Source organism: Melozone crissalis, unplaced genomic scaffold (assembly GCF_028551555.1).
Source record: "Melozone crissalis strain CALT ecotype California unplaced genomic scaffold, PUWL_Pcris_2 ptg000088l_1, whole genome shotgun sequence".
NCBI lineage: Eukaryota > Metazoa > Chordata > Aves > Passeriformes > Passerellidae > Melozone > Melozone crissalis.
Genome location: NW_026535865.1, coordinates 1,667,465 through 1,682,183, shown reverse-complemented (window position 1 = coordinate 1,682,183; position 14,719 = coordinate 1,667,465). Strand labels below are relative to the sequence as shown.

The window sequence follows — 14,719 nt, the reverse complement described above, 5'->3', positions numbered from 1 at the left end:
GGGCTGTGGACTGACCAAGGCCTTGTCTCCAACACCTTTCCTGCCCCACAGGTGTATCCATCCAACTCAGGTGATGACTACAGCAGGGATCCAGCTGGATATACTCCCTCAAAACCTCCCAGCACTGTGTATCCTGGAGCCTTTTACATGACAGGTGAGTTATTCCCAGCCCTGTGATCCCACAAGCCGGGCAGAGCAGGGGCAGCCTTGCCCATTATGGACCATGGGAGGGATTGCACATCTGGAGGGAGCTCAGGGCAGCATTGCATGAGGCACAATGCAGCCCCAAAATCATCCAAAATCCTGAGTGGGAAGGGACCCACAGGGATGATCAGTGCAGTCCCTGCACAGCCACCCCAACACCCCCACCCTGAGCACCCCTGGGAGCTCCTGCAGCTCTGGCAGCCTTGGCACCATTCCCTGGGCAGCCTGGGCAGTGCCCAGCAGCCTCGGGGGGCAGAACCTTGCCCTGAGCTCCATGCCAAGGCCTGGCACAGCTGCAGCCCTTGCTGGGCTCCTGTCCCTGTCCCAGAGGGTTTGTCCTGATTTGCTCAGTGGGTGATGCTCAGCACAGGCAGGATGTGCTGGGGACAGTCCCAGCCCCTCAGCCAGGGCTGACTGTTCCCCCCTGGGGCTGGGGGCTGCCTGCTGCTGTCCCTGCCCCACTCAGCTCTGGCTTCCCTGCAGATGGACTCCATAACTCTGCAGACCTGTGGAGTTCCCCGGGTGCCATGAGCCAGTCGAGTTACGGTGCCATGCTGGGCAGCTCCTCGTCCCCGCTCCCACAGTCCAGCGGCTTCAACAGTTTACACCAGCACGAGCGCATGGTAACGTGTCCCCGTGGCTGTGTCACCTCCTCCCCTGGCTGTGGCTCCTGCCCCACTGCTGAGCCCCACAGCCTTTCCTCTCACCCCCTCTCCCTCCCTGCAGAACTACCAGCTGCATTCGGGCGAGGTGAACGGTGGGCTGCCCTCCGTGTCCGGCTTCTCCTCGGCGCCCGCAGCGTACGGAGTGTCCAGCCACACGCCCCCCATCAGCGGCACCGACACCATCATGGGTATGGCACTCACACTGACCCCTCAGCCAGCACAGCTCACCTGGACAGCCTGGGCTGGGCACACCTGCTGCCTGAGGCATCCAGCACACCCAGACACCTTGGGTCCCTCCTGTGTCACCTCGTGTGTCTGCCCGGGGAAGAGGCACAGGGAGGTTCTGGGTGCTGCTCTGGGGGTTTGCAGCTCATGGGTGGGTCTGGGAGGAGCCCAGCAGCTCCTCCTTCACACAGCTGTAAATCCATCCAGTTGTGGGATGGATTTACAGCTGTATGAAGCTGCTCACCTAGATCCAGAATGGGAATGTTCATGCTGGGTTTGGGTACCACATTAACCCCTGAGTGCTTTCATCTCTGACCCTGTTACTGAAATGAGCTCATGCTCCCCAGGAAATGAGGATACTGACACAGATTTGTAGAAAATACCTTGTTTTTCTATGGAGAAGGAAGTTGGGGATTCATAGAATGAAAGGATCATTAAGGTTGGAAAACTTCCCTAAACTCATCCAGTGCATTGGTGGTTGCTGGGGTTTGAGATGCCCCATGGCTGTGCTGCAGCAGAGATGTCTTATTGCTGTTGGTGGCACTACACCTCAAGCCCAGAGCTTGGAGAGGTGTCCCTGCAGCCCCTTGATGGCTTCCAGGGGAAGGTGCCCCATGTCTGAGCTGGACAAACATTTAATTTTCAAGCAAAGCACTAAAAGCAGAAAATTTCCACCCCAGAGCAGGTGACCCCAAGGAAGGTCCTGTAGGGTGCTGTGTGCTGCTGGGGTCTGTGGCCTTGGCAGTGGCACCTGTGTCTCTCTTGCAGGTAACAGAGGAACCACGGCCGGGAGCTCCGGGGACGCGCTTGGGAAGGCTCTGGCCTCGGTGAGAGCTTGGGATGGTCCTGACCCAGTCCCAGTCCTGCTGCTGCAGGGACCCTCTGCCCAGCAGGGAGCACATCTGGTGAATGCACCCCACATCCAGAGCAGCCTTTGGGGAGGGTTTTCCCGTCTCCATGTGCTGTCATCTCAGTCCCAGCATGTTTTGATGGATGGGGAAACTGAGGCACTGCAGGTTGTGGTGGCCCTGCAGCCCCATCTGCTGCCCTGTGCCCTCCCAGCCTGCTGCTGCTCTGCCAAGACAAACCTTGTGGCAGGTCCCAGTAGTCCTTGCCCGGTGTGTGCTGGTTCAAACTGGAGGGCACTGGTCTCACTGGGTCACCAGAGAGTTTCCTCTGTCCCGTTCAGTGATCTTTGCACGGTGGCAGAGGGGTGCTGACAGTGACTCTGCAACAATTCCTGAGAGCTCCTGCTTCCTCCTGAGAGGGGACCCAAAGAGCAGAGGCTGCACTCAGGGGTGGTGACAATGGGGACAGAGAGACACCCTGGGGTTGATGGGGGCACTGGGGGGAACTGGGCTCGGTCATTGTGCTGGCTCTGGGTCTGTGAAGAGAGGTCCCAGCAGGTGCTGGGTGCCACTGGGAGGGGACAGCTCGCTCAGGTGACACTGCTGACCATGCCCCTTCTGTCCCTGCAGATTTACTCCCCCGACCACTCTAGCAATAACTTCTCCTCCAACCCCTCCACCCCGGTCGGGTCCCCGCAGGGCCTCGCAGGTGAGTGACAATGTGAGGGGTGAGGGGGGTGGGGTTTGCTTTGGGGAGCTCCCAGGCACTGAATTTCCCAGGCCAGCCCCAAAACCTCAGCCCGGGGCTGGCAGCAACCCTGGGACCTTCCCCTGCCCTTCCTGCCCCTGTCCCTGCACGTCCCATCCCAGAGAGGCCGTGGCTGGATTTGCCTCCCACAGGAGAAGTGCAGTGGGAGCTGGGAAGCAGCCAGTGGTTCAAACCCACATTCAGCACCTGCTGAAAGCCCTTTGCTGTTCTCCTCGGGCAGGACAGGTCCTGTTGTGCCCAGCAGAGCTGGTGCCCAGGCTCCCTGTGCCCAGGGAGGTCACAGCGAGTCACTGAGCCCAGGGACATTGGGTACAACTCTCTAGGCCTAAAGGGCTGAGCCAGAGCAGAGCTCGTAGTGCCACGCAGTGCCACAGTGCCCATGCAGTGCCATGGTAGCCCAAGCACTGCCGTGGTGGCCCATATAGTGCCATGCAGTGCCACACAGCCCTGGGGTGGCCCATGTGGTGCTGCGGTGGCCCATGTCATGCCATGGTGATCCATGTAGTGCCATGCAATGCCACAGTGCCCATGCAGTGCCACACAGCCCTGGGGTGGCCCATGTCATGCCATGGTGATCCATGCAGTGCCATGCAGTGCCACGCAGTGCCACAGTGTCCTGTGCAGTGCCATGGTAGCCCATGCAGTGCCATATGATGCCGCAGTGGCCTGTGCAGTGCCGGGCCATGCTGCTGTGGCCCGAGCAGTGCCGAGCCATGCCTTGCTGGCACGGTGTCCCGAGCAATGCCGTGCCGTGCCGTGCCATGCCGTGTCGGCGCTGTGGCCGCTGCGCTCCGCGGTGTCCCAGCTTCCAGCCCCATCTAGTGGCAGCCGTGGCCATGGCCGGTCCCCAGCTCTGCGTTTGTCCCCAGGCTCGTCGCAGTGGCCGCGGGCGGGCGGAGCGGGTGCCTTATCTCCCAGTTACGAAGGGAGCCTCCACACTTTGGTGAGTGGCACCACAAATTCCGGGTTCTCCTTTTCTCTCTCTCTTCCCTCAGGGCAGTGAAGAGAGTTTTGGGTGGCACCCTCTCCCTGAACGCCTGGAATCAGCTGGGTGCCAGGGATGGATATTTGGAGAGCAGCAGCTGAGCAGAGCCCAGTGCTGCATCCCTGACCTGGAGTCCCCCACTGCCCCAGGCCCATCCCGGGCTCTGGCCCAGCCCTGGGGACTCCTGGCAGGTTCTGCCTGTCCTGAGCTGTTCCACTGATGTGAGCCATTGTGCCTTTGGGGTGGTACTGGCTGGGGGGGTCATTGCTCCCCATCCCTGCCCTGTGGCACCTGAGCCATTCTGTGGTGCAGAGCAGCAGGGGGCTGCTGGCTCTATGGGATTGCAGCCATGGAATTGGATTGGAATCATGCAAAGGTTTGGGTTGGGAGGGATCTTAAAGCTCAGACAATTGCACCCCTGCCATGGGCAGAGAGACACCTTCTGCTAGACCAGGGTGCTCCCAGCCCCATCCTACCTTGGACACTTCCAGAGATGGGGCACTTAACACAGACCTGTCTCTGTCCTGCCCTTCCAGCAAAACAAAATGGAAGACAGGTTGGATGAAGCCATCCACGTGCTGAGGAACCACGCCGTGGGCCAGACCTCTGCCATGGCCAGCAACCACGGGGACATGCACGGGCTGCTGGGCTCAGCACCAGCACACAGTGCTGCCGTGGGCAGCCTGGGCCAGGCCTTCCCTGCCTCGGTCATGGCCCTGGGGAGCAGGCACCCGAGCCTGGTGAGTGTGGGAGCAGTGTGGCAGCTGGCAGGGACATGCTGGGGACACGTGTCACATTGGTGTGACGTGGCATTCAGGGGGATGTCCTTTGGTGCAGGAACAGCTCAGTGTGGTCAGCCCAGGTCAGGTGCTGGCAGCGTTCATGGGTGACAGGCACAGAAATCACTTCCCATGCTCCTGCAAGGAGAGCTGAGTCACAGAATGCCAGAGTGGTTTGGGTTGGAGGGACCTCAAAGCTCATCTTGTTCCACCCCTGCCATGGCAGGGACACCTCCCACTGTCCCAGGCTGCTCCAAGCTCTGTCCAGCCTGGCCTTGGGCACTGCCAGGGATCCAGGGGCAGCCACAGCTGCTCTGGGGACATCGAGTCCAGCCTTGGCACAAGCTCTGTGTGCCCTTCCCTTTTGCCCCTTCCCAGGGCAGGCAGAGGTGGTGAGTGAGTGCTCTTCTTTCCCTGCAACATGATTGAAAATCCCTCAAAACAACTTCAAGGCATCCCTGGGATATGCAGGGAGGAGAAGAGGGATCCAGTGGGTACAGGAGTGCCAGGTGTCACCAGGAACTCTGAATGGTTTGGGCAGGCACCACGTCCCTGTGTGGTGTGTGAGGGCTCATTCCAGCTGCAGGGAATGGGATGGATCCAGGGCACCCTGGGCAGGTAGCTGCTGGGGTCCCATGCAGGGTCACCCCCTTGTCCAGAGGTTGGTGACCACAGCAGCAGCACATTTTTGGCAGAGCTGCTGCCTGCTGCAGAAAGCAGTGACACAGCTCTGGAGAAGCAGCTGTGATCCCCTGCCAGGCTCCCTGGTTCTGCTCCTGAGCAGGGAATGAGATGTGTCCTCTGCAGGCTGCTGCCAGCTGGGGAGTCTCCTGTCAGTGCCCAGCCTGTGTGGCACTGCCATGGGGCTGTGGGCTCACAAGGGGCCCTCACCCTTTGCCTCCAGCCCTTTGGAGCCAAGTTCATGTTGCTGGCATGTCCTTGCTCTGGTGGCACTGGGGAGGTGGCAGTGGTGCTCAGTGACACAGGACACGTGTCCTCTCCGCTGTGCTTGCACTGGGCACAGAGGGGCTTTCCTTGGCGTTGGGCACAGCAGTGGCAGGGCTGTGGGCTGGGTGCAGCTCCTGCTCAGAGCAGGGAGCTGCAGTGTCCCCAGCGCAGTCCCAGAGAGCTGCTGCTGTACAGGCTGGCTCTTCCCTGCTGCTTCCCAGAGCTCCAGGGTTGGGAGGGCAAGGGGAGCACCCAGAGCACCCAGCTGTGCCTCAGCCCAGTCCATGGATCCCGGGGATGGCCTGGGGTGACGGCTCAGCTGAATGTCCCCATTACCTGCTGGCAGTGACACATCCCTCCCTCCCTGAGGCTCACTCTGCTCCCTCCTGCAGGTGGGAGGAGGCCACCCTGAGGATGGGCTGTCCAGCACCCCCAGCTTGCTCCACAACCATGTCACACTTCCATCGCAGCCCAGCTCGCTGCCGGACCTCAGCAGGCAGCAGGACACGTACAGTGGTAAGGCAGCTCTGCAGGGGGGGCTCACCTGTGCCCAGGGTCACCTGTGCCCAGAGTCACCTGCTGGGGGCTGGGGGAACTCACCTGTGGGGCTGGGCCCAGGCCTGTGCAGCCTGGGGGGAGATGGATGGTGTTTCTGCAAGGCTGCACCTCTCACAGGGCAGTTTCTACCTAGAGCCTTTTCCAGAGGTTTCACAGAGTCCCAGAATGGTCTGGCTTGGAAGGGACCTTAAAGCTCATCCCCTTTCACCCCTGCCATGGCAGGGACACCTCCCACTGTCCCAGGCTGCTCCCAGCCTGGCCTTGGACACTGCCAGGGATCCAGGGACAGCCCCAGCTGCTCTGGGCACCCTGTGCCAGGGCCTGCCCACCCTGCCAGGGCACAATTCCTGCCCAATATCCCATCTAACCCTACATGTTTGACCTGTATTTTCCCATTCCCCCTGCCAGGTGTGGGTGCACAGTTCCCAGTGCTCTGCTGTGTAGGTTGGGTTCCCAAATTGGAAGTAAGAGGGAGAAGGGGGAGCATCAGCAGGGCAGAGGCAGCAGCCTCACATCTTCCCCGAGTGTGGAGCAGCAATGCAGGATGAGTTTGGGCTGCCACTGCAGGAGCAGAGCCTGGGGACCCCCCCAGCCTCCCCTGTGGGTCAGGCCCCTCAGGCTCTGCTCTCTCTGCAGGTTTGTCCGGGGGGCTGGGCCGGAGCAGCGTCTCCTCAGGAACGAGCGAGATAAAGAGGGAGGAGAAGGAGGATGAGGAGAACACGTCGGTGGCAGATAACTCAGAAGAGGAGAAGAAGGAGCTGAAACCCTCCCGGACCAGAACAAGGTGCTCTTTGAACAGGTCTCTCCCTTCACTTTCTCTGCTCCCAGGCCAGGGCTGTTTGGGCTGGGGTGCAGCTGCCAGGACCCGCCTGGCACTGGGCTTGGCCTGGGGTCATCCTGTGCACAGCCCCCCCAGCCCTGCCCACCCTGGAGCTTGGTGTGGTCTCACACAGCCTGGGCTCCTGCTACTGCCCAGGGGAAGGGTCCCTGCCACCCTCCTGCTGGCTCCTGTCCCTGTGGGCTCAGGGCATCCCCATGCTCCTAAAGCAGAGGGATGCACCTCATCCCCCACCTGCCTGTGCAGGGAAGGAGCCAGTGCTCCCAGTCAGACACAGTCTGACCCCCTCCCTGCCTTGGGGCATCTCTGCTGTCTGCTTTGGGCTCCTGTGTCCTCTGTCGCATCCAGCCAGAGGAGTGGCCGTGGCTCAGGTGCAGTCCTTCAGCCTGTTGGCTGCTCTGCAGCCTTGCCACCAGCTCGGAGACCTCAGCAGGGTGATGGTGCCCAAAGAGGCAGCACCAGCCCCACTCCTGCCCTGCAGGCAGAGGGCTGCATCTTCCCCGATTCCAGCTGGGGATTCCAATGTTGGCCTTCACCTTGGCTGGGCCACCCAGCACACTCCTGGCAGCAAGCTCAGGCCTTAATCACATTGTGTGTTCTTTCTTTGCTGTTTAAAACCAAAAGCAAACAAAAAAGAGGCAGAAGAAGAGCCTTAGCTGGTTGTGTCTGAAGCCCCTGCGTGTCCCTGCCCCTGGCACAGGGCAGCAGGCCCTGGCAGGGCACACGGGGGGCTCTCATCTCGCTGCGTCACCGTGTGTTTCTTGTCTGTGAGTTGACCAGTGCTGAGAGTGCACACGAGGAATGTCCCTGTCTCGTTCTTATTTTAAACCATTAGTCAAGATGAGGATGAGGAGGACGATCTTCTTCCCCCAGAGCAAAAAGCCGAGAGAGAGAGAGAAAGGAGGGTCGCCAATAATGCCCGTGAGCGCCTGCGGGTCCGTGACATCAACGAGGCCTTTAAGGAGCTCGGACGCATGTGCCAGCTGCACCTAAACAGCGAAAAACCGCAGACCAAACTGCTAATCCTACACCAGGCCGTATCAGTCATACTGAACCTGGAGCAACAAGTTAGAGGTCAGTGAGGGTCCCGGAGTGGTGATATTTACGTACCTGATCGGCACGGGGCTGTCTGTCTGTCTGTCTCCTGTGACGTGCTGTGGTGCCTCGCACTGTCTCTCTCCCCTGTGGCCTTGGGGACCAACCCAAGGCCGTCGATGTCCTTTTAATTTTTTTTTTTTTTTTTACCTTTTTTGCATCCATCCCTGCTGTTCTCTCCTTTGTCCCCCGCTGCCACCGCGTGTGCTGCATGCTGGTCCCCTTGGGGACGCCTGTGCCATGTCCTGCTTGCCCGCAGCCAGGAGTGCTCGGTGCTTGGCCAGCAAAGTGACAGAAACCCCACTAGAGAACCTCCCAGAGGGGCCCAGCTCTGCCATCTCCAAGGGCAGCACAGAGCCCGTTCCTTTCCCCTCGGTGTGCCTGATGGGGCTCTGTGCTGCTGTGACCCAGTGTGGCACCGGGCACAGCCCTGGGGCACGGGAGGGCAGCGGGATGCCCGGGCTGAGCAGCTCTGGCTGCCTGCACTGGTGTGGGAGCGCTGTGCATTCTGAGATTCTGAGCCTGGCGCTGCCAGCGGGGTCCTGCAGCCTCTGCCCCCACCGGGACACGCTCAGGGCACGCTCAGGGCACACTCAGGGCACGCTCGCTGCCTTCCACACGAGTGCACCACGGTGTGTGTGCACCCATGACAGGGGGAAGCGAGGGTGGCAGTCCCGGCTGTCCCCCCAGGCCGAGGCCGCTCTGTCCCCATCCCGCAGTGCATGTGCTCCTGTCCCGCCCCTGCCCCGCCTGCGGCGCTCCGGGCAGGTTAACCCCTTTCTCTCTGCAGAGCTGTGTAACACGCGTCGGGGGCTGTGCCTGCCTGTGCTCCTCTCTGCTGGCCTTGCTGTGCCTTGATGTTGGAGTCCTTTGTGCCTCTCTTCAGTTTGTAATTTTTTGCCTTTCATAACATGTATATTTTTTCCTGTCTTCTTTTTTAATTTCCCCTTCCTTTTGATTTTTTTTTTTTTTTTATTTCAAGTTTATACTTTTTGGTTCTGTTCTTTCCAATCTCCTACAGACATGCCCCAGCCGTGACCTCTCGGTGGTCCCACTCTACCTTGTACTTGCTGCTCACGGATCCCAGGCAGGCCGAGGGTGGGGCAGGGCTTAGGCAGAGTTGGCACCATGTTCACTTTGGTCTCCCACGCTTGTCCCTTTTTAAACCCTTCCTGGAGGCAGCCAGAGGTGGCTGAGCCCTGCAGGCTCCCTCAGCAGAGAGTGCAGACAGGCAGTGTCCCCTCCTTGGCTTTGTGCTGCTTTCCAGGAGAGGATCCCACCCTCACAGCCCCTCTGGCAGCGCTGCCATCGGCTCACTGTGTGCCAGGGGGGCTGCCAGGATCCTCCCACTGCCACAGCAGCTGCAGGAAGGGAAAGGAGGAGACTGAGGAGTTTTGGGCTGGTTGGTGACTGCAGGGGCACAAGGCAGCCGAAGCATCCCATCCTCACACAGTGCAAGCTGCCACTGGTACATGCTGGTGTTGGGGACACGGCTCTGTCCTGCCCAGGTGTGACATCCAGGCCTTGTCCCTGCTGGGGGAGCCACCAGCCAGGACTGGCCACCAGCAAGGAGCTGCAGCCACCAGCCTGTGCTGGAGGGAGGATCTGGGGTCCTTTGTGGGGGCACAGGATGGCCCCATCCCCCTGCCTGTGCTGTGTGTGGAGAGGAGGTGGCAGTGCCACTGGGGCAGCCAGCAGGGGACACAGGCAGGGACAGGGCAGTGAGGACAGGGTGCAGCAGGGCCAGTGGGCAGCCCTCAGTCCCACACAGGCAGTGCTTGCCAGGGAGCCCCTGCTCCCCCTCACATGGCCCTGCGCTGTCCGTGGGCTCTCCAGGAGGGCTCTGACTCTGCAGCCCCTCTTTGCTAAGGGCTGATCCCCACGTGGCTCCCAGGAGCCCACAGGCTGTCCCAGTGTCAGGTGTCACCCAAGGACCCTCCTCAGATAGGTGTCTTCCTGCAAGAAGTTTTGCTCTGGGGGAGAAGGTCGTCTGTATTTAAATTGGGGCTTTCGAGGGGGTGGGCAAGGCCACGGTTCAAGATGCTGCCAGCACAACTTTGCTTCCCCCACCCCTGCCTGTGTCGGGCATCCCTGGGGTGCTGTCAGCAGTGGGGGCTCTCACAGAGCTTCTCACTGTGCCTGGAAAAAAAAAATCACCCCTTCTGGCTGTGTGGAAAGATCTGGATTCAGTGTCTGCCTCCGAGTGTGATCCTCAGAGCAGCTCCTGAGGGTGCCAGGCCAGGCTGCTCCTGCTACTGCAGCACCACTGCTCCAAACACCAGCACTGGAAGCTGCACATGGAATTTGGGAAGGAAATTTTACAAAGAAGGATTTGCTTCCTGCCAAAATCTTTCTATGGGGGACAAACCTGACATTTTTGGCAGAGAGCCTCCCCCAGTCTTTGAGTTTTCAGTTGAAAACAAACAGGAAGGCAAAATTTTGCAGAGGGTGGAAGGTGTTGGTGGGTGATGCTGCATCAATGCCCACCCTTGCCCCCAGTGGCCCCTCCAGCCCCCCTGGGCACCTGGCCCTGTGCTGGCAGCACCTTCCCTGGCCTTGCAGAGGTGACACAGCCTGGGCTGCTCTGGAAGCACCCGGAGGAATTGGCTTTGCAAAGTGAGGCCATTTGGGCCCTTTCCAGTGGACACCCGGAGCACTCCCAGCACGGCAACATAGAGAGGCGCCCTGGTGGCACCCCCTGACTAACCCTGTGGTGCTGTGAACCCAGCAGTACAGACGAGGCCTTGTCACTGGAGGACAAAGATCTGAGGGACCGGGAGAGGCGCATGGCCAATAACGCCAGGGAGAGGGTGCGAGTGCGGGACATTAACGAGGCCTTTAAAGAGCTGGGACGAATGTGCCAGATGCACTTAAAAACGGACAAAGCACAGACCAAACTGATCATCCTGCAGCAGGCCGTGCAGGTCATTCTGGGCCTGGAGCAGCAAGTACGAGGTATGGTACCGCTGCAGGTGCATTTCGGGGCCTGTCTCTCCCCCTGTCTCTGCACGCTCCTGCTTCTCTGTCCTCACTCTGCTTTCACTCTGAGCTGTGTGTTTGCAGCACCTCTGGCTGCTGAGCTCTCCCCAGCCCCAGCCTGGGGTGGATTTGAGGCTGTTCTCTCTCTCTGCTCATGCTTAATATGATTTTGCACCTGGATCCCATTAAGCAGCTTTGGAAAATTCAGTCCTCAGCTCTGAGTGCTGGCTGAGGCACTTGGGGGTTCCTGTAACAAGCACATGGAGATGCCCTGGCACAGGGTGCCCAGAGCAGCTGGGGCTGCCCCTGGATCCCTGCCCCCTGTCCCTGGCAGGCTGGGCAGGGCTTGGAGCAGCCTGGGACAGTGAGATATGTCCCTGCCCATGGCAGGGGGTTGGAACAAGATGGACTTTAATATTCCTTCCAACCCAAAGCATTCCATGATTCCATGTTGATGGAACAAGATGGACTTTAATATTCCTTCCAACCCAAAGCATTCCATGATTCCATGTTGATGGAACAAGATGGGCTGTAATATTCCTTCCAACCCAAACCATTCCATGATTCCATCTGGGCCTAGGGTTCTGCTCGAGCAGGGGCCTGGCAGGATCCTGCAGGGACTGGGGCAGCAGCGAGCACTGCAGGAGCTCATCTCCTCACACAGGCCTGCCTGGCATGGTCCCCTCTGTCCCTCTGGGGTGCTGCTGCCAGGGTGATGCTGGTGCCCAGACTGAGGTTGCTCCCCTCCCTTGCTGTTTTGGGCACAGAGCGCAATCTGAACCCAAAAGCCGCCTGCTTGAAGCGTCGGGAAGAGGAGAAAGTGTCCGGAGTGGTAGGAGACCCCCAGATGACACTGTCAGCTTCCCATCCTGGTCTAGGAGACGGTCACAACCCTGTTGGACACATGTAAAGGTACTGGTCCCCACCTTTGATCCCACATCCCAGCGTGGCTCCAGCCCTGTGCCCATGCCCTGCTCAGGCTGGTCAGCCCCGCTCCCTCAGCAGCAGCCACAGCCCTGCTTCATTTCCCCGAAACCAATGACCTGCATGTGTGCCAGGCCTGGCACAGGGTGCCCAGAGCAGCTGTGCCTGCCCCATCCCTGAAGTGTCCAAGGCCAGGCTGGACAGGGCTTGGAGCAACCTGAGATGGTGGGAGGTCTCCCTGCCCATGGAATAAGCTGAACTTTAAGGTCCCTTCCAGCCCAACTGGAATTTTTTTTCATTCCATAATTTTCTCTCTCTGTGTGTCACGTGCCCCATGGACACCCAGAGCCTCTGGCCCACAGGAGAGTGCAGCCCCATAGCTGGGATGGGGGTTTGGAGCTCTCTGGTGGGCTCAGCTCTGCTCTGCACCTCCCAGTCCTGCCCCAGTTGACTACTGGAAACCAACAATTCCTTTTCCTTGTGGCTCTATGAGAGGGAATGGGCAAGTCCCAAAAATGCCAAGAGAGTCAGAGAAGGTGCAAATCCCCTGGTGAGGCTGTGGCAGGCACAGGCTCCCATGGGCTGTTCCCACTTTTAAGGGCCCCTGGGAGCATGTGAGCAGTGCAGAGGTGGTGGGTGGGGGATTGAGCAGATTGGTGGGTCAGGAGCTGATCCCGTGCAGTGCATGGAGAGCACACAGTCCCTTGGTGTCCCCTGCCCCACTGAGTGCCTGGGGACAGCCTGACCAAAACAAAGGCACAGCTCAGCTGCAGCCCAGCAGGGACTGCCAGCCCTGGGCCCCCCTGTGCAAGCAGCACAGTTTTATTCTCACTTAGCTTCTATCACTTCAAATTTTTCTTATTTTATTTTATTTGTAGATCATTTTGTTCCTCTGGATACGGAGGTGTGTAGGAAGAAAACCCTCGGTGTGACCTGCAGCCCTGTTGACCCATGAACTGTAGTACTGCTCATACTGACACACGCAGCCGGATCCTGGCGTGACGTAAGGAGTGGAAAAAACACTTTGTCAGAAACAAAACGGAAACAAAAAATTGCCTTAAGTATAAAGTGCAGAACAGTCAATACATATCACTCAGTTAGGAGGGGGTGGCGTGTTCTCTTGGCTTGTTCACAAGCAGCCAGCAGCAAAATTGTGCCTAAGCTTGATATTTCTTTTTTAAAAAAAAAGAACATTAGTTATGAGATTTTTTATGTAGAACAAATAGCAATGCCTTTTGGTTTTTTTAGCTTCTTTTGCATATGTTTTGTAAGCAACGAAAAAAATTTTTTTTTTGTATAAAAACATGTCTTGTACCCTCCGCTTTTCTGCTGCTGTTTCTATAGTTAACGTTGCATCTTTAGGATCAACCAGAATATTAAAATTGTATTAAGAGAGACTGGATATAAAGAGAGGAATTCTCAGATTCGGCTCGGAAAGCCACTAAAAGCGAATGTAGCCACAGTGAGGGAATGTTCTTCCTTGCCTGGCTTGTACCTTCCATGACAACAAACAAACTCTTGTGCTGAATTCACCATCTCTTTTCTTCGGCCACTTCTGATTTGGGAAAAGGAAGTTAAACAGCACGAGTGGCAGCAGTGCTCCCTCCCCGGGCAGTGACTGAGGCGCTGGCGGGGTCGCTTTGTTCCTGAGATGCCCCCGGGGCAGACAGAGGATGTGACCGCGGCTGTTTCAGCGTCACCGTGGGGAGGAGAACCAAGGGACTGAGGCACTGCCGGGTGAGCAGAGCAGCGAGGGATGCACAGGGAGGTGCCTGTTCCACGGGCCAGAGCTGCCAGAGGCACTTCCAGGAGCAGCACTGGAACAAAGACCGAGTGAACAAAGGTGACAAAGCTGCAGCGCTGGGAAGAGGCAGAGGCAGCCGGAGCAGCAGTGGGACACAGGGCCAGGAGCAGCAGCAGCAGCAGCAGCAGAGGGTGCTGCAGGCAGGGAAGGAGCAGAGACCCGGCCACTCCAGCCTGGGCAAAGCCCTGAGCAGCTGCAGGATCCCTTCTGGCACTGGAGCCATCGGAAATGCAAAGTGCTGGCTCGGGGAGAGGGGTGGCTTCACACCCTGCTGTCACCTGCTGTCACATCTCCCAGGCGTCCCTGGAGGCAGCCTGAGCTCAGCCCTGCCACGGGCTGGGATTGGCCACCTCACCTGCACACGAGGAGGAGGGCAGCAGGAGCTCCTGTCCCTGTGCTCCAGCAGCCAGGCTGGGCCAGCTGTCCCTTCACTCCAAGGGATTCCCAGTCACTCCAGACCACTCTGGTGCCCCCAGCAGGAGGAGGATCCCTGGCAGCCCCTCTGGGTGCCCTGGAGGTGTGGAGCAAACAAAGAGGTGCTGAGCTGCAGCAGCCGGTCTGGAGATGGCCATGGAAAAACATCCATCAGGAATTTACTCTTGTTTCTTCCCTCTCCTTCCCCTTGTGAAACATTTTGTGCCTGGTTCTTCCCAGCTCTGCAGGGCCCAGTCAGGCAGACATGGCTGCTGTTCTGGGGGATGTGGGGAGCTCCCCTCTCCCCTGCAGGCTCCATCTCTCCCTGTGCTGCTCCAGCCTGGGCTCCTGGGGAAGCTGTGTAGCTTTGGCACCAGGAAAGGAGGGACTGGCACACAGGATGTGCTCCTGTGGCACTTCCCAGGAACCCCAGGCTCTTGGCACAACCTGGTGCTCCTCCACGTGCTTTGTGCTCTGGCAGGCCCTGCTGGAGGTGCTCAGGGCAGTGCTTGTCTCCCACCCACACCTGGGCACTGTGGCCTCAGCCCTGTGGCAGCTCCAACTGAGCCACTCCAAGTGCCAGGGCAGGATGGGGCTGGCCCTGCTGCCCCTGGCCCTGCCCCACCATCCAGCCATCCCTCTGAAGCTTTTGGGTGCTCCCACCATTCCTGTGCATGGTGAGAC

The 14,719-nt window shown here is 59.1% G+C and overlaps 1 protein-coding gene across 8 annotated transcripts in view; it reads left to right on the top strand.

The window, feature by feature from the left end:
* TCF3 (transcription factor 3) overlaps window positions 1–13,637 on the top strand; it is a 79,759-nt gene extending 66,122 nt beyond the window's left edge. For 2 of the 8 annotated variants that reach the window (XM_054290916.1, XM_054290912.1), the window contains exons 9-20: window positions 52–154; window positions 688–827; window positions 931–1,057; window positions 1,863–1,921; window positions 2,573–2,651; window positions 3,581–3,654; window positions 4,233–4,436; window positions 5,816–5,939; window positions 6,618–6,765; window positions 10,643–10,869; window positions 11,661–11,805; window positions 12,696–13,637. In XM_054290916.1, coding sequence (XP_054146891.1) covers window positions 52–154; window positions 688–827; window positions 931–1,057; window positions 1,863–1,921; window positions 2,573–2,651; window positions 3,581–3,654; window positions 4,233–4,436; window positions 5,816–5,939; window positions 6,618–6,765; window positions 10,643–10,869; window positions 11,661–11,803 — 1,428 coding nt within the window. In that variant the 3' untranslated portion in view covers window positions 11,804–11,805; window positions 12,696–13,637. Of the gene's footprint in view, window positions 1–51; window positions 155–687; window positions 828–930; window positions 1,058–1,862; window positions 1,922–2,572; window positions 2,652–3,580; window positions 3,655–4,232; window positions 4,437–5,815; window positions 5,940–6,617; window positions 6,781–7,654; window positions 7,894–10,642; window positions 10,870–11,660; window positions 11,806–12,695 lie in introns of those variants that run through there. The other 6 variants (XM_054290915.1, XM_054290911.1, XM_054290910.1 and 3 more) reach the window with 4 other exon arrangements.
* Window positions 13,638–14,719: the final 1,082 nt, after the last annotated feature.